This window comes from Pomacea canaliculata, linkage group LG1, assembly GCF_003073045.1.
Source record: "Pomacea canaliculata isolate SZHN2017 linkage group LG1, ASM307304v1, whole genome shotgun sequence".
Lineage (NCBI taxonomy): Eukaryota > Metazoa > Mollusca > Gastropoda > Architaenioglossa > Ampullariidae > Pomacea > Pomacea canaliculata.
This window is the reverse complement of record NC_037590.1, coordinates 2,948,292-2,965,972: the sequence shown is the minus strand read 5'-3', so window position 1 is coordinate 2,965,972 and position 17,681 is coordinate 2,948,292. Positions and strand designations below refer to the sequence as shown.

At 37.7% G+C, this 17,681-nt stretch overlaps 1 protein-coding gene across 3 annotated transcripts; it reads right to left on the bottom strand.

The window, feature by feature from the left end:
* Nucleotides 1-1,397: 1,397 nt before the first annotated feature.
* Nucleotides 1,398-11,236, bottom strand: LOC112566310 (probable ATP-dependent RNA helicase DDX17). Of its 3 annotated transcripts, none has more exons than XM_025242405.1 (14): nucleotides 11,085-11,236; nucleotides 8,734-8,810; nucleotides 8,223-8,415; nucleotides 7,938-8,034; nucleotides 7,645-7,778; nucleotides 7,453-7,518; nucleotides 6,917-7,058; nucleotides 6,498-6,658; nucleotides 5,920-6,092; nucleotides 5,613-5,723; nucleotides 5,357-5,418; nucleotides 4,344-4,403; nucleotides 2,542-2,775; nucleotides 1,398-2,209 (listed from the first exon to the last, which is right to left on the bottom strand). In XM_025242405.1, exons 2-14 carry the CDS (start codon nucleotides 8,769-8,771, stop codon nucleotides 2,004-2,006), a joined length of 1,677 nt encoding a protein of 558 aa, XP_025098190.1. In that variant the 5' UTR covers nucleotides 8,772-8,810; nucleotides 11,085-11,236; the 3' UTR covers nucleotides 1,398-2,003. The 3 variants fall into 3 exon arrangements, 2 of the variants coding, with proteins under 2 accessions (XP_025098190.1, XP_025098200.1); XR_003099556.1 differs by lacking the exon at nucleotides 1,398-2,209 and adding an exon at nucleotides 3,638-3,761 and having other exon boundaries at nucleotides 2,637-2,775; XM_025242415.1 differs by lacking the exons at nucleotides 1,398-2,209; nucleotides 2,542-2,775 and adding an exon at nucleotides 3,501-3,761.
* Between the last annotated feature and the right edge of the window lie 6,445 nt (nucleotides 11,237-17,681).

The following is a 17,681-nucleotide window of genomic DNA, read 5'->3' as shown; positions in this document are numbered from 1 at the left end:
ATAATCATAACTAATTGTACACTTGAGGCTCGGGCAATATTTCAATGTGAAACAGTAACTCTCTGATATACTGGACCAGTATCTTCTTGTAGTCTATTGTAATCAGGAGAGTATGTTTATGATAATGTGCTTGTGAGGATGATACCACAGAGGTAAATGAGGAATAGGCTTTGTGGGAGACGATGTCATAGGGGTCAGGTCTCCTTATTGTCACAAGGGTTGAGTGAATACTTCTTCGTGCGATTGTGCGCTGTAAATTATTATTATGAAAGTGTAGAAGCGAAGTACAGTAGATGCACGGTTGTGGACTGTGAAGAACTGTAGAAATGTGTAGCTTGAATGAAAACTGTAATGCAATATGTGGTTTTATTATGTAACCATTACCTTGCAATGTAGTGATCACAGTTACATGCAGTCTCCAGACATAAACAGTGACTGTCAGAAATATTCCCACTTGTCCACTTCCGTCTTTCAGGGAAATGTTGCTGTCACTAATCCAGTGATGGAGTGAGCTTCACAAGTCTTTACATGGTCAAGCCCTGGGAGTATCGGCAAGTCATTGGTCGCCAAATGCGTGAACTGGTATTGTAGTTTCTACGTTCATTTTCTTGAGATTGTTTCCGACAAAAAAAGAAATCACTTGATATGCCACGAACTGAGAAGGCCTGCTGGAACAGATGTTTGTATGTATACCGATACGCTTACTCCAAATTAGTCGTGCGGAAAGCAGGTAACAATTCACCACTGCCCACTACCTGGATGGCAAACAGTTAAAATGTTTATAAATAGCAGTTACTCCACCTTAGCCATCCACCAGCAGCCTATTGCATCCTGTTAGTGTGCACGACCCCCGGCTGTTCATGCAACAGTCATTCAAATGCCTAACCCAGATAATAAAGGTAGAAGACTCTCTACTTTATCGCAGGTGTGTTGTTTTGTCTAGTTCTTTGGCACCATTCACTCTTCACCTGATTCACAATTGCTGGGTCTGCACATTAACTGATGAAGCAGATACATATTCGGCAGCAGCAGCAGCAGTTCCCCCTTACAAGGTATTTCTTGGCCATCTATACTGAAACTTATCTGCAGGCTACATAATTTAATGCCATCTTGTACTTTGATTTTTTTTTTTAATTTAATACATGGATTCAGAAGCATCTTGTTAAAAACTTGCATTCCCAAGACATTTTTCTAACATTTGAAAGCTGGTTGGTAAAATGATTTCAACTACTTAAACAATTGTATTACTACTTTCAAGAAGTTAAAATAACTAGCACAGCATAATCAGAATGGGCCTTTTAAACAGTAATGTATGAAGAACTTTTGCGATAATTAGTGTTATTACTGCTCTGCCCAGACCCATAATCAAACTAATGCTTAGATCAACAAGCAAATGATTATAGTTGCAAATTTTTTATTTTTAAACAAAGACAAAATTTCATTTAGTTTTAAAATAAAAGGAGTTTTAAGTTACTTGTGTTTTTTGATCGAGAACAGTACTTAGAGTGCTTATATATTTCAATGAGCATTTGACATATAACTCAAACATAGCATTTCAAGCGCACTACTGTTTTTATCCTTGTCAAGTCGGTGTTAAATGTTTCACTGTTGTTGTTCCTTCATACACAGATGCCTTGAATTGCTATCTGGGAAGAACAAAATCTTTATTTCCAAAAAATAGTTCAGAATGATTGTTTATTGGGGACATGACCTGAAGCAAAGAAATTTATGACAACAAACACGATGACAAATGCACAAAATCACCATAACCAAAATAAACACCTAAAACAATATTTTACGATGTGCCAGATCCCACCATCAAATACTACAGCCTGGCTGCTTTCGATGATCACAGTTGCCTTTCCCAGCAGGCAACAGGTGCCATTTCTCTGAGCACTGAAGAAGGAACAGCCAGCAAAGGCAGTCCTAATGGTCAAAGGTGTGAGGCTAGCGAAGATGATCACAGTCTCTGAGTGACAAACAAAGGGATGTTTCAGAATAGATCAATACTGTCCACCACTGTTCCATTGTCCAGTTTTCTGTGAGCTGTAGCCATTAGTGAAGCCATTAGCAGCTGCTCCAGCACTGCCATTCTTCTGGTAGGAACCACTGGTTGAAGCTCCATAGGACCGTGCACCTCCATAGCCACCTGAGCGTCCGCGCCCTCCACGACCTCTACCGAAGTCACCACCACCCCAGCGTGACCTTCCTGTAAACATTTGTCATAAAGGTCAGTACATGAAAATGATCCAGCTGCTGCAGTTTGTCCTATCACTAAAGAAAGAAAATACACTTCCCATAAGGTTAAAGGGTTTTAAAATATTGCCAAGCATCAAAATTTATTGATTTGATTTTTTTTTAAACCTGAAAGAGCTATGCAATGACACATGCTAATTGCCTAAACTTGAAAAATTCAGAACTTTCTATACTCTTGACCCAAAAAAGATTTACACAAACACCCAGAATGTATTAGATAAAGGTAAAAGCTGATCAGTAGGTCTATTTTATTTTAATCAATCAACATAAACACATAAAAATTACCTTTTGATAAGCCTCTAGCATTTTCAGCCATCTGGATGAGCTTGGGGCTGACCTGCTGATTTGCCTCACGGAGTATATTGATGAGTTCATTAGCTTGTTTGATGTTGCTAGGCGTGAAGAAGGTGTAGGCTGTGCCTGTCTTATGAGCTCGCCCTGTGCGCCCAATACGATGAATGTAGTCCTCCGAGCCATTTGGGTAGTCATAGTTCACCACAAACTTTATGTCATCCATATCTGCAGAGAGAATGTGTTATTTAGCGCAAGACCAATCAATAAACAAGGATAAGAAAGACTTGCAATTAGGGGTCTAGAAAATTCAGCTGGTTATCACTGAATCTGATAAAATCTGTCAAAAAGAATTTAAAAGTTGAACAAAATATCACATTAGGACACAGATTTTCTTTGCATCTCTTAGTCATTAACCAGCAAATGACAGATTCTGACACTGTTGTACCAGGGACAGAATCTGTCGCTTAAGTACTACAGCCAGCTGAACTGGTGCTACCCCACATATGTTAATCCACAGCTTCAAGTGGGAGAGAGGTATTATTGGTTACAGAGGGTCTCGCATGACTGGTGGCATCAATTTTTAATGAACCAAAGGTGGCGATGGCAACAGTTACCTTACACTCAACTTCTTTGTGTGGGCGTTTTTAATGTGACACACATAAAATATGACTGTTCACCAAAGCATATATTTAAACAGTCCCATTTAAAAATGTGTCCAATAAAAAGTACCCTTCAGGCCTACTATCCTAAGAAAAATGTGTCAAGATGTCTGATGACACAGTGCTCTTTTAAAATAGCTAATTTAAATCCAAGCTCTAAAATACAGCAAGGTTCTCTTAAATGCTGCATTTATTAGCTTAGATTTATATTTCACTCTTAGATTTTATGAAAACTCACTGATCCAGGTGAAAGAGCACATCATCCCAGTTTTATAAAAGTACTTGATATTGGAGTAATTATAAAGTAAAGAATGTTTACTAGTTAGCAATGTTGCCAAGATTACATAAGTTTAACTCTTGCTCTGTGTAAAGTATACTGGTTTTGTTGCCCCATCCCTCCACCTCTGTAAATGCCACACAGTACTTACGGTTGACCTTCTATCCGTTACCCCAGCACCATTATATCTGGCAGCAGGTCAGCTCGACCTTATCTAAGCCTTAGGCCTCTCCCTCCTGCGGTGTGGCCGAATCAGGGCGCTCACGAGCTCCTGACTACAAAGGGGAAAAATGTAACATGGACCAGAACATCTCATGAAACAAAACCACACATGCCTGCCATGTGCTACATAAAGTGACAAAACTAACATTACTACTAACATTGACATAGCATTGAAATCAGATAACCAGACACACCATTAAGACATTGCACAATTTCACACTTTTAATGTTTATCAGTCAACTGCCACTATACTCTTTAGTTAATAATATGATAAACCTGCAGTCATTTGCGGTTTCTGACTGTAGCTGCGTCATCTGGCTCTCATCCATAAGCAAACAGTGTCTACTGGTCTTGCTGTGTTTCATTAGCTTTGGGTGAACAGTTGTGCAGTATGTATGAAAGAATAGAACTACACAGAGAAAGGAACAGTGCATTTGTTTGTAGCTACTATATATTTTGTCCAACACTCATCCGTCTTAAATGTTTGCATGTAGCCCACAAAGGGGGGAAAAGAGGTTAAAATACGCAGGAATCTTACTGAAGAGTGAAATTGTTTTCTCACTAAAAATGTCAACATAGGTACACAATTACTACTTTTATCATGCAATGTAATTTAGGTACTGCATTGCTCATACCTAAGCCACGGGAGGCAACATCTGTTGCAAGAAGGATTGCTGATCTCCCCTGCTTAAAATCTGAAAACATAAGCAAAAAGGTATCATGATAAATTCGGTACATCCATGGCAAGTGTGTTCACAGAACAGAACCATCCAGCAATATAAATATAACAGAAGTATATCTTTGGTGGCATATCTCACTGCTTTTGAGATCCTTGAGTGGCTTCTAGTCCACTCTTTAGCAAAAATAAAATCAGGAAAGAATTAGAAGATGCAACTTTCACAGAACACCAAATGATGCACAATTCTCCGTTTCACCATCTGTGGCTTATCTTGGCACTTCTATCCCTATATCGCAAAAGCTGCTCATATAACAGTACTGTATTCGTGAGGCGAGGGTAATATGGTCCCGTTGGCAAAATGGGAAATCAAAGGAAATTCCGCTGTTTTTTTTAAAGCAGCTCCTTGCATTCAATGATGTTATTTTTACTGTTCAACTTTCTTGGATTAAACTTTACATGCTGAAATGCACATTTCTATATTTCTCCTCCAAAGCCTCCACCAAAAACTAATTACTGGACCAGAAGAGCAAACTTATTTTAATCTATGAAGCCCATTGGAGGCCTAGGAAAGGGTAAAAAAAAATTGTGGTCCACGGACACCATCTACTGTAAATGACATCCGATCCAATAAAAGGCACCACAGAAGCTAACGCGAAAACCCTGTGCACCAAGTTCTGAAGGTGCCATTGGTGATTTGGAAAGTTTCTTGAAGATCATCAGGCTAACAGTATAGGAACTAGCACTGACTTTTCAAAATGAAGACAGTAGGGAAGTCTTGAATTTGACGAAAACTGAATCTGTAGCCAGTCTTAGTGAAAAGCAGCACAATGTTGAAGGAAATGCAGTTTAAATCAGCTTTTGCTTAAGCAATTTTAATAGAAACAGCTTTAATAATATAAAAAAGTTGTATCTTCTTAAATTAAAACTAGTTCTATATATTATTTGTTAAAAAAGAGGGGAGGCACATACCATTTAATGCCCAATCTCTCTCCTGCTGAGATTTATCTCCATGAATGCATGTGACTGGCCATCTGTATTAAGAGACCCAGACAAAAAAGAAAAACTTAGTCATCTACACTAAGTGCTTTATAATCTTATGCATTTTTACTGTCTCAACAAAAATACACGCAAGAAAAACGTGTAAATGAATATGCCGAACACAACAGTGCAAAGATGAACACTTTTTTAAAGTTTGTGATTGTAAAACTCAATTTGTTGTCCTTACCCATCACGCTTCATTCTACGATGCAGGTCATCACACTTCCTTTTCGTGTCCACAAATATAATAGTTTTGTTCTCCTTTTCCTCGATAATTTCATTCAACAACTTCACAAGTCTGCAAAGGATGAAGAATCATTTTGCATCGAGCTTTTCGTTTCTTTTCCATCACTACCAGTAAAACCATTGACACAGTACTGGGGATGCCAATAAAGCAGAATAAAACAAGAATTCATCAGGATATTACTTTATAAATATTTAGACACATAAAAAAGAAAGGGTTGGGACAGGAAGTATTGTCCTTCAACACTTACTTCTCCTCTTTCTCATGGTCCATGCACACATCAACAATCTGAAGGATGTTGTGGTTGGCGGCAAGCTCAACATTGCCAATGTTAATCTGCACAAACTCAGAAATGAAGTCTTCAGCCAACTTGCGCACTTCCTTGGGCCAGGTGGCACTCCACATGAGAGTTTGACGGTCAGGCTGTAACATACACAAACACTTTTGTTAGATCAACTTTAGCAACTAGATAGTGTGCGCCCTTAAACTCGAGAAACGTACTAAACTTTTCCTCATAACCAACACCATAAAAAATTGTCACAGCATAGTTGCCATTTGCTTTTATAAATTATGTAAAGTGTCATCTATGTGGGGAGAGAAAAGGAGTGGAGGCAGGGCGTTGTGGAGTATCGTGAGTGAATTGGTGTTTTATGCCATTCCACTGCAAAACAGCAAGCCCTGTAAACAAATGTCGTATGCAGAGAAAGAACATCTGCCCAAGATAAGATCTGACACCAGGACAGCCAAGCTTTACTGTATTGCTGACTAATCATTACACCCAAAAACTCCCTAGATGAGATAAGGAGAACTAAAGATTGAAAATCTTACACGAATTTGTTCAATGATCTTTCGGATCTGAGGTTCAAAGCCCATGTCAAGCATCCTATCTGCCTCATCGAGCACCAGATATGTACAGCGGCGCAGGTTGGTGCGATTAGCTTCCAAGAAATCAATGAGACGTCCAGGCGTGGCAATACAAATTTCTGCACCTGCATCAGATACACATAGCTTTTGACAGGAACAATATCAGTTGGCTGACTAAAATGGCAGGTTAAATTATAGCCCAGCTAACATTTTATTTAACAATGCTATATATGTACTTCTTTACACGTGTATCAAAATGCATCTAAGATATGTTTATTGCCCAAAAATTTCTTAGGGAAACCTTGACCATTCAACAGTTAAAATTATTAACATGCAAACATACATAATTAACATACATTTGCAAACTATTCTTAAATACTTACCCCTTTCTAAGTCTCGTATCTGTGGTCCCTTTGGCGCACCACCATAAACACATACACTGCGAACCTGAGTTGTGCGACCATATTCTGAAGCCACTTCTTGAACTTGTTGTGCCAGTTCTCGGGTTGGGACAAGAACAAGACACTGAAAAATACAGTATATTACTGATAGCACATGCCGAATTTGAAATATATTTTCTTCCAACCAGATTGGTGTAAACGATCAGTAAACAGTACTGCTTTATCCCAAATTCATCGTTTGCTTTTCTTCCAATATTTGCTCTTCAACACAGCGCGATTTAATACTACGCTTTACCTTATACATAGGTTCCTAGATGCTGCCACTACTAAATAAAGAAATTTGAAGAATTTACTTTAAAAAAAAGGTTTTTCAGCCTTGCTTGCAACAGCCACCATTTTCCCACTTGCAGAAAGGCATTGTCTTAATGTGCCTACCATAGGCAGTTTTCAATTCAGTTTTTAAGCAAGTCGTGATCATTTTGTGTATTAATATTTTGCAACGCATCAAAAGTACTCACAATTGGTCCATCTCCACGAGCCAGATGTGCTTGGTTAGTGATATGTACAATAGCAGGCAAAATAAACTGAAAACCATGAAATATCCAGGCATAAGCAACATGTTGGGAAGTTCATAAAATCTGATCTTGCTGTAAACTGTTTTAGTCTAGTCACACTTTGAGATGAAGTAACATGGCATGTGAAGTACTCACCCCTAAGGTTTTTCCAGATCCTGTTTTAGCAATGCCTACTAGATTCCTGCCAGACATGACAATCGGCCAGGCTTGTGACTGAATGGGTGTTGGTGATGCAAAGCTATTTTTACGAATTTGGTTCATCAGGTAGTCTGCAAAATCACCAATCACCAGATCATTTAAAGATCACAACTGAACACAGAATTAAATGAACTAACATAGGATCATAGAAATAAAATCAGTGAAACCCCATCATCAAAAGTTATGTCTTGTGTAAAGTTTTCTTAAACAGGCAGCAGTCAACAAAATACCTGGCAAACTTGCTTCTTCAAAGGCCATGACAGGATTTGGCACTCGCTTGTCTGACAATGTGATGGAATGAGTCTGCCTAAATTGATAAACCTCCATCTGCAAAATAAATTCACAAGAATCAGAAGTCATTTCAACAGAAAAATCTTTTTTAGCTTCAAGCCTGCAGCAGGAAAAATTAAAAAAACTGGTGAAATCTTAGGCATCAGAGTACAAAATAATTGCACACTTTTTCGATGTGAGTACATAGATGTTCTTTGCCCAAAGTTTTCAGTTTATGCACTTACTGGAGACCTGTTTGTAACACTAGGCAGCTCCTTGTAGAAATTTTTTTCAAAAGGTGGAAGTTCTTCTATATTCCAGTTTGGCTTACGAAGACGTTCTCCACGCTGCATGCCGTTCATTGAAAAATCCCTTCCGTTATTGAATCTCCCCCCTCCCATGCCACCACGTATATTGCTTCTGTCTGACCTTCCAAATCTGTAAAAAAGCATACAGGTGTACACATTACTTGCAAACTGAATGAAAAACAAAACAAATTTACATTTTACTACTCAAAGATGTACACAACTGGTTAGAATACGAAAACCTCATCACAACTTTTTCAACAAGACTCCACAAAATCGAATACAAAGTTACATTAATCATTCCATTTGTACAAACTACAAACTACTCCAACAAAACTAAATACTTTTATAATTTTTTTCTATTTCTTTTTTCATACCTTCTCATCTTATTCCTCTGTAAAAGATTACTTTAAAAAAGAAACTGTCAAATGGTGAAAAACAGTGTACAAACCCTCCACTCCTATCCATTCTTCCTGATGAATTATTCATTGTTGGGTTGCAGAATTGTACCTTGGACTTGTATTCAACCTGAAACAAGATAAGGTTATATATTTTTAATATTCTTCTCATGAAACAATTACTTTAATCTGAAAACGCGATAAAATCTGAGGCGGAAAGCAAGAGGTTAAAGCTTTTATATACACTTCCGGTGTGATTTGTTTCATTTCGAACCCAATAAAAATGAGTAAGAGATGGAAAATGGGAAACAATAATAACAAAATATAGCTTGCAGTTGAAATTCATTTAATTTATTTGCACAGTTTCAAAAACCTTCCCGATTCGTCTCATGATTTACATAACATTACAAGGAATTAAATGTTTTTTATTGGCAGTGTGAAACAGGTATGCAAACATAATCAGTGGCTGGAGGCACTGTTCTACAGACTAATATATAACAAGCAAAATCAAAAGTATAACAATGGAAGCACAAAATTTAACACTGCTACTGATCCTACAATTGATAACAAATAGAAAAATTGAACAAGATGAAAATCCGTTGGGGTTTTCAGTTTTAGGACTGGTACCAAAATGTCTATAGAGACAATACATTTGTCGGTGTGGGGCTGTCCGTGGTTAGAACAATTTTAGTTTTGAAAGTGCAAACATTGATGGTAATTTATTCTCTCATTCATCAATAATGGTTGGTTTTTGTTCTTTAAATTATATAGTCGTCCCTCGCTACTTTGAAACCCCACTTATCGCATGTTTTTATAAGACATTAATCTATGCTTCTTCGCAAATTTTCTTCCAAATTCAATCAGTGGAAAATTTATATTTTATGAATTTTTAGATGAAAAAAAGCCAAAAGTGTATAAAAATATATTACTATTAATCTTAACAATTAAGAAGTATTATAAAAAATAAAATTAATATGAATGACAGTAAAAAATACATGCGCAGAACATTGTGGGAATGGTTATTAAGGAAATGGGAAAGGTTCATGCAGTGTGAAAGTATGGGGGAAGGTTTATAAAGCCTAAATGTAGTGTATAAATACATAAATAAATATACCGTTTCTATTTCGTATATCGGAGGTGATTCTGGAACACATCTCTTGATAAATGAGGGATTATTGTATTATTCATTTCCAAATCTTCATCAGAACTTCACTCTGTTTCAGTTAACACGTTTTCTTTATATTCGGAATCAAATTTGTATTGTTCAACAACGCAATTTCTGATATCTTCTACTACTTTATAAGTTTTCTTTTTTAAAGTGCGTTGTCCAAGTTGCCTCCAGTTGTGCTGTACACTTTCTTTACTGTAATTTGAAGTAGAATCTCTATCATGTTCATTCCAGTCTAAAACAGCAAGACCCATGTGCATGTCACAATGCATTGTTTGTAATGTGAACATGCTTAGGCAGATAAATCAGACACACTGTTAAAACTTTCAACCCCTGACCTGCAGCCTAGTCACTGAGTTGAAGAGGCCAGTCTTGCTGTGGTTCACTTGAGTTATTTGTAACTAGCTTTTATACTTTTAGCAACATACCACCATTTGATAATGCTTCTAACATTTATTTCTCACTAACGTATTAATTGCCACGTTATGGTCGAGAACATCCTCTAGAACAGTGGTTCTTAACTGACACCTAACCGTCGTTAACGATGGTGTTTTGAAACCGATGGTCAAAGATAGTGATTTTTGAAACGATTAAAATATGTAGCAGTGCTATTTCAGCTCATTTCGCTTCGCAGATCGTTAAATAACAACGAATCTTACCCGAGGTAAAAAAAAAAAAAAATCTTACGTAATCAAGACAACGTTTAATCGCGAACGCAGCAACAACTTGTTTCGGTTAACTTTCAAAAAAATCTACAATGAAACCAATCCTATCAATTTTAAGATTTCGTTCTTCATCGACCCTGCCATAAAGAACTGAAAACTTAAATAATTTTCATTCACAAAATTGAGGTTGGGCGTCAAGGCTCTACTGTTTCGAGCTGGACGCCATTTTGATTTTCATTCCATTCTTCAAATTCAAACAGCTTTTTCGCAAACATTTAGTCTCTTTCTGGCCTTTCACCGAAAACGATTTAGTCAAAGATTATTTACACGTTTTATTAACTGTATGAAATCAATCTGAGCCTTGGATAGCCATAATGAAGTAATCTGTTCGTCAACTCCAATCTGAGCTAGCATGGTTATAATGTTAATGAGCAAAAAAAGTGAAAAGAAAAGCCTGTCGCCTGAATAAGACCTAAAAATTAAGTACATCACCCAAATTATAAACCACATGAACGGCATTTCTATAATAATGCATTAATCATGTTACTAAACTGACATAAAAGTCTTTTACCTGTCGTGAGATAAAACAGTTTCGATCGCTTATTCACACAGACCACGAGCTAAATGCGTCCGTGCGCTGACAGCCACCACGTGTAGACTATTGGTCACGTGGTTCTCTGCGCATGCGTATAATCCCGGATCCTAGGTCAAGGATGTTAATTCTGAGTGAGGTTTCGAATAAAGGTTGCATTCTGTAAAATATAATGTATATATTTGTAAATACGATGCGTCGGTAAACGTATTGTCCTTCTAGTTTTTGCATGTAAAAATTATCTGAAGGAGAGGTAAAGAGAAGATTTTATTTTTTAACTTTGTGAAAGTAGAATAACCAGTAAGAACCACAACTCCGTATACTCGCTGAGTTATCGATCATAATGGCTCCCATTCATGACATAGTTTGTAGGCTCTTGAGAGCACGGAATGGATTAAGTTGTAACAAAGACAATGGGACAACTATAAACTTCTATGATCTGTGTAGACAGCCGTGATAATTAACTGTGAATGCGTTATAATTACCCACCGAAACGGGGCTACATTCGAGAAACGGACAGCTAGGGAAATGTTCTGGATTAAAATGCCCTGCATGCCCCACATGCATACTCTTTGTAATTTTTATATTCTATTTACGAACCGGCAACTTGAAAGGAGTTGACCATAGTAGTTTATAGCTAAAATGGCAGACACCTTAAGTTTACGAAACTACTGATCATAGACGGCTGTAGATCACGTTAGAATTTGTTGCCCTGGGAACAGTTGTCACTCTCTGACTTGGTTGGTGGACCTAATGGAAAAATGATGGCAAATAGACAGCTGGCCACTATGAGAGAAGGGTCATCGGCATTCCACAACTGTCAGCTCAGACCTGCTACTGTTTCATTACAAGCATGTATTCACACCATAGAGAGGCTGAGACATGACGAACTTGTATGTATGCAACACTGTAGCTTGAAAGTATGGATAGTAGTGGAACTCCCTTTTACACAAGCTCAATTGTTGAATGTATCTCATATAACTTGTATGCTAATATATTTTTTACTTTTCTTCATGAATCAATAAATCCTTTTACCAGGGAAGAGCAGGAGTGGGATGTTATGAGTGGTATGGTGAGATTTTAAGTGATTGACATGAATATTTGACATAATGTCTGGCTCAAGAAAAAAAGCCCCCACCCCAAAGAATGCATTTTTCTGATTATGTCTCAGTTCTAGACACAGCCCTGGCATATTCTATTTCAAATGTTATCTCTCTCACTTTCTATTTTGCTCTCTTACTCATTTTTCTTTCTCACACACACACATATACACTCAGAAGAGAGGAGGGGTAGCAGAAGGATTCCTCTTGTAGAAGACAACCATTAAAAAAAGCAAAAGTCATTGCATGTCACATTCCAACTGGTCATGCCAGGTAAAGACATAACTGGATGAATTAAGGAAGTAATTTAGTGGCTATAACATCAAATATAGTGTACAGGTTGATAGCATTATGATGAAAATGATCATTTTTTTATCTTGATATGTAAGGAAGAACCTTGTAGTGTTAAACAATAATTTTAAATGCACAGTTTCCACAAAACTAAATAAACTGCTCAGCGCAAAGATACCTGTAACTGCTGGGTAACTGTAATTGTTCAGCTATGCATGATACTTCTTACAGAGCTGAAACAGGACTGGTAATTTGTCTAAATCCATGTTTAAATTTATGTTTATATATATTATTTTTTAAATCATAAAATTCATTATCAGAATATATAATTTGGTTCATTCAGAGTTCCTCAGATTTTGTGAACTTCAAGTATCATAAAAAGGAGTGGAGTGTCTGGATTTGACTTTCGTCCCAGGAAAAATTTTGGCTCCCCCCCCCCCCACCTTGCATAAGGAATAAGTCGGATTTGCATGCGTGAACATGTAAGACAGCCATTTTCAAACTAAAAACATTTTGGGGAAATTTTTTGCCAGTGGCAAATAAGCAGCTGAAGTCATTATGCATGGAAAACTGGAAAGTGCAGTTTTCAAAATTGATGGTTAAAAGGAAAAGATTACAAAGATTACAAAGACAGGATGTTGTAAGAAAATTTAAAAAAAGCACAGTATGGATGTTGCAGTGTGTTTGAATATTGCTTCCATGGGTAAAAGAAGACGTGACAAAAAAAGAAAGACAGGAAAGGTGAGGAGCACCATGGCGCTAAAACTTATTTCTTCAGCCAGCTCCAGTTAGAAAATAATAAAGTTGTGACAGGTTATCTTGTTCTTCTTTAAAAAGAAACCCATAAATTAAAAACAAACTTCCCGCTAGACTACTTTTCAGCGTCTATTTTAGGCTAACAGCACTTAGACACAGAAAACTCGACTGTGACCCCAGTGATTACATCGCTATGGTACCAACAACTTGGCAACAAGGTTGGTGCGTTCTGCCTGTATGGGAGTTGGTACAATTTGCCATGTTGACCACAAGTCTGCCTGGATGTGTGGTTTTACAGTAAAAAGTCTGTGTACACCTCGCCCTGACTTCACTCCCCATCGTGCCTAGGGCAAGACCGCTCGCACTAGTTATAGTGTCCCTCATCAACACACTTTAATCTAACCTTAGATAAATATATTCTACCAGGGTTATCGTCTCTTAAAGCAAATGGGTTCTCTCACAACAGTATACGCATACTATTTATAATTATAATGAGTTGTGAACAGAGGGAGAGTGATGGAGGAGATAAAAGAAGTGTAGACATCTCGTTACTGCTGATTTCACAAAGAAAAAGAGTTCCAAAACGTAGATGACTCATAAAAGTGCAGTAATAGATGTGTTTTTACCATCGAAGGCGAGCTCAAACGCTTTAAAGAAAATGAATATTCAATGCACACAGATACGGGAACACACCCTCAGTAGGCGCCAGGCGTGCCTTAGTCACTACCACTCATTCCACTACCAAGGGTGGAGTGAACCGAGGAAAACTACCGGCGGTCAGCCACAGTGAACAATGTGAACAGCTGTCACATTCACAATGACGTGTTTTTGAATCCAACATCCCAGTTCGCGACTCTGTTCTAACGATAACCACTGCATGCACCACCTACCGGCTCACCCTTCAATCCATCCGCCGCACCTTGTCACTCTTACAATTGCAGGGATGGGTTGTGCGCAGTCATTACTGCCGGGTATGTGACGTCACACAAAAATTCCAAGCACGCGGCTGAGGGAAGGATAGAGGGAAGAATTCATCAAAATAATATCATTGCTTTGTGACATCACACAGAAGGTCCCGGATATGAGACTCGGGAAGTTTGCTTTTGTGTAGCAGGGGGAGGTTTATGACTTAATAGTTTTTGAAGGAAGATGCACAAATATTGAGCTAATTTAGTGACTTTCGAATCAAGGCTTTTATTAAAATAAATAATAATAATAATCGGTCTCGACTAGTTCTTCTTTCTTAATTTTCTGCTGGTACCCTGGGGTGTCGTAGGGAAATGGCTCCGTATGAAGTCTCGGTGACAGTATGGACAGGTGATGACAGGATCTCTGTACGAGGTCTCGGTGACATTATGGACAGGTGATGACAGGGTCTCTGCCACAGCCATCCAGCCTCTGAGTAGTTTTATCTCCTGCTCGGATGCCACAGCATCTTTGAATGCAGGCTCTCAGTGTTAACATCCTGGTCGTGTCCGAACCACTCGACTCTCTGCTAGAGGATGTGTTGATGGACTGGTGTGGGCCCCGCTATCTTTCTGTTCTTTTCATTTTGGATCCTATACCTTTTAGTCTTGTTTTCTGCTCGTCTGAGACATTCATTTTATTATTCTCTCCTGGGCTTTGGTCAGTGTCCAAGTCTGGTACTGATGATGCCGAGAAGCGATGTCGTGATTGGTTGCGCATTGATGTCCACTGGAGATGTAAGGTATCTAAAGAGGGTGTGGGAAGCCAACTGATAGCTGGTAGTGTTTGTTGGATTCGACTGGCTGACGCCCTGAACACGCATCAGGAGCAGAAAAACAGCTCAGTATCAGTGTGCACGTGACAATGCTCCGAGACAACCACATTGAACAGATAGCAGACCCCTCGGTACATCTCGATGACACCAAATGCGTTGTGTACTTAGAAAATTCACAAGTGAAACTTTCCCTCCTCCCCCTTGATGTGCAGCCGAGATGCTTGTCTTATCAGCATGTTTAGTCAGTGAAGATCGTGTCGGCAAGAACGAAAACAGACAAAAACCCTGACGACTCCAGTCACACAACACTGATAACAGCTCCAGGCTGACTGGTGAGGTGGGTAAGGAATCTGCCATGATCTTCAAACAGCAAGTGCACATCCGGATTTGCATGACTAATCCGCTAAAACTAAGATAATAAGCGTCGATGATTTTACTGATGTCATAATCGTGCTTTGACATGGTTATTAGTCGGATACACTAACACAAAATGCAAAGGAAATCTTGAATAAATTAGATAAAAATCACCTCGAAAAGTTTTGAGAACGTACAAAGAGAAAAGCTCTTCTTTGGCGTGTCCGAATAGCATGCGTGCGTGCGTATATTTTATGTTTTGTGTGTGTGTGTGTGTGTGTGTGTGTGTGTGTGTGTGTGTGTGTGTGTGTGTGTGTGTGTGTGTGTGTGTGTTTTCACTCATCGCTGCAATTGAATATGTGCGAATGTGGTTTGTCCATTATAAATCAAGAGTTCTAATTTTTAATGTTACATAAAGCTGTGAACATAATGTCAGTTTTATCGACGATCAGAAAAATCACACCAATGTACGTATTAATAGTATTGACATTAAGGGGACATCATTAGCATGTACATGTAAATATGTGTCGCTAATATTTAATAGCAGTAATTACATAAAAACATTGAACTTTTATGTTTGATTTGTCACAAAATGTCACTGATGTGACCTCCGACCAAACCTCCTACGTTTTCAGATCTTGGAGATTTCTATTTCTCGATTTTTACACACATTTTCTGGACTGAAAACCTTGAAGTAAAAGAGAAAAACAACGGGTATGTCCAGAGATAAATGATTGGGGTGGAAGGGTATTTCTATTCTACGTCGTCAGGCCACTGTCGTGAACTGTTCTTCTGTATGTGTTAATTTATTGAAAATTTTGAAAAAAATCTTAATATTTTTAACCTTTAATTATCGAAAACCTTCAACTATCGATGTTCTCAGGAAGACGCATGCACACCAATAAGTGACCCCTGTGACCTCTCTTAGATCAAGGGTTCACCTGACTCATAGACTCCCAGTGGCCAGGAAGCTTTAAACTATAGGGAGTTTGGAATGGGAGGGATGGGTTCTGCCTTCTTTATGTCATGCCTAGAGATGTTGAACCACTTACTATTACCCCATAATGGCTTGGGAGCGCTTGACCTCGTCAGCTATCTCGCTAACTAAAGGGGGTTGTGTACTTCGATTTCAGTAGTATCTTGTAAATAACAACATTCAGTAATTACCCAGATAGCATGCAAACGTTTTAAAAACGTTTTAAAAACGTTTTAAAATGTTTACATAAAACGTTTTAAAAATGTTTGCAGAAACGTTTTTAAAACGTTTATCATGCACATCAAACTAATGTTTTTAAAACGTTTTCTGCAAACATTTTTATAACGTTTTTCAAATGTTTTTAAAACGTTTTATAAACATTTTTCTGTAAAACATTTTAAAAACATTTAATAAATATTCGTATGTAAACGTTTTTAAAACGTTTTTAAAATGTTTTTTAAACCTAATTTAAATGTTTCGCATGACACGTTTTTAAAACGTTTTTAAAATGTTTTCATGCTATCTGGGTAGTATGTTGTACGAACAGTTTTCAGTAATTAATATGCTGCAAGAACAATATTCAGGTTCAGGTGCAAGTCACATTAGTATGTTGTAAGAATAATATTCAGTAATTAGCATGGTGTAAGAATAATATTCAGTAATTAGTATGCTGTAAAAACAACATTCAGTAATTAATATGTTGTAAGAATAATATACAGTAAATTAGTATGTTGCAAGAACGATATTCGGGTTTAGGCACAAATCAAAACTTACTGTATTTATGGTATGTATGTGACTTTTTTTAGCATTCGACTTCTAGTTTTCCTGCAACCAGTAGCGCACACCTCCTAAACTGTGTTGGTGATCTTGGACGTCCATGGCAAAACCAATATTTATGTCACTTCAATGCTTCTAACCCCCACACCCAACACACACACTTACTTAAAAGGGAATATTAGAATGACAATATCTGAGAAAGATAGCTCTTCAATATCAACACCTGTAACGTTCACTTCCAGTTCAACTCTTTGTCCTCTTTCATCTGATGAAGATTAAAAAGGTTGACCTATAAAAAGATTTAAACATTTATTTTTTATCATTTGTTTAAATTCGGTGTGGCTGACCTGATTGAAAGATATATACTTTCATAAAGGCATAAAGACAGTCAAGACGACACATCCATCCATCAATCTGAGTAACTGAATGCAATTGCTCTGTCTCTCTGATACACGGTAAAACAAACCATGTTTTTAAGTCAACCTGGGGTTCATATCTGTTTTCGTCGCTGTGGTAATACTTTTAAAAAAAGTTATCAGCAGATGGAGGCCAGTAGAGGCAGTCACGTGCACATATAAAAA

Excerpts from the sequence above, each read along its gene's own strand:
- LOC112566310 (XM_025242405.1), bottom strand. The coding sequence starts at position 8,771 with ATGAATAATTCATCAGGAAGAATGGATAGGAGTGGAGG. Across the intron at positions 8,416-8,733 it reads AGAATGGATAGGAGTGGAGG|ATTTGGAAGGTCAGACAGAA; the intron begins GTTTGTACACTG and ends GCTTTTTTACAG. Across the intron at positions 6,093-6,497 it reads AGATCATTGAACAAATTCGT|CCTGACCGTCAAACTCTCAT; the intron begins GTAAGATTTTCA and ends TGTATGTTACAG.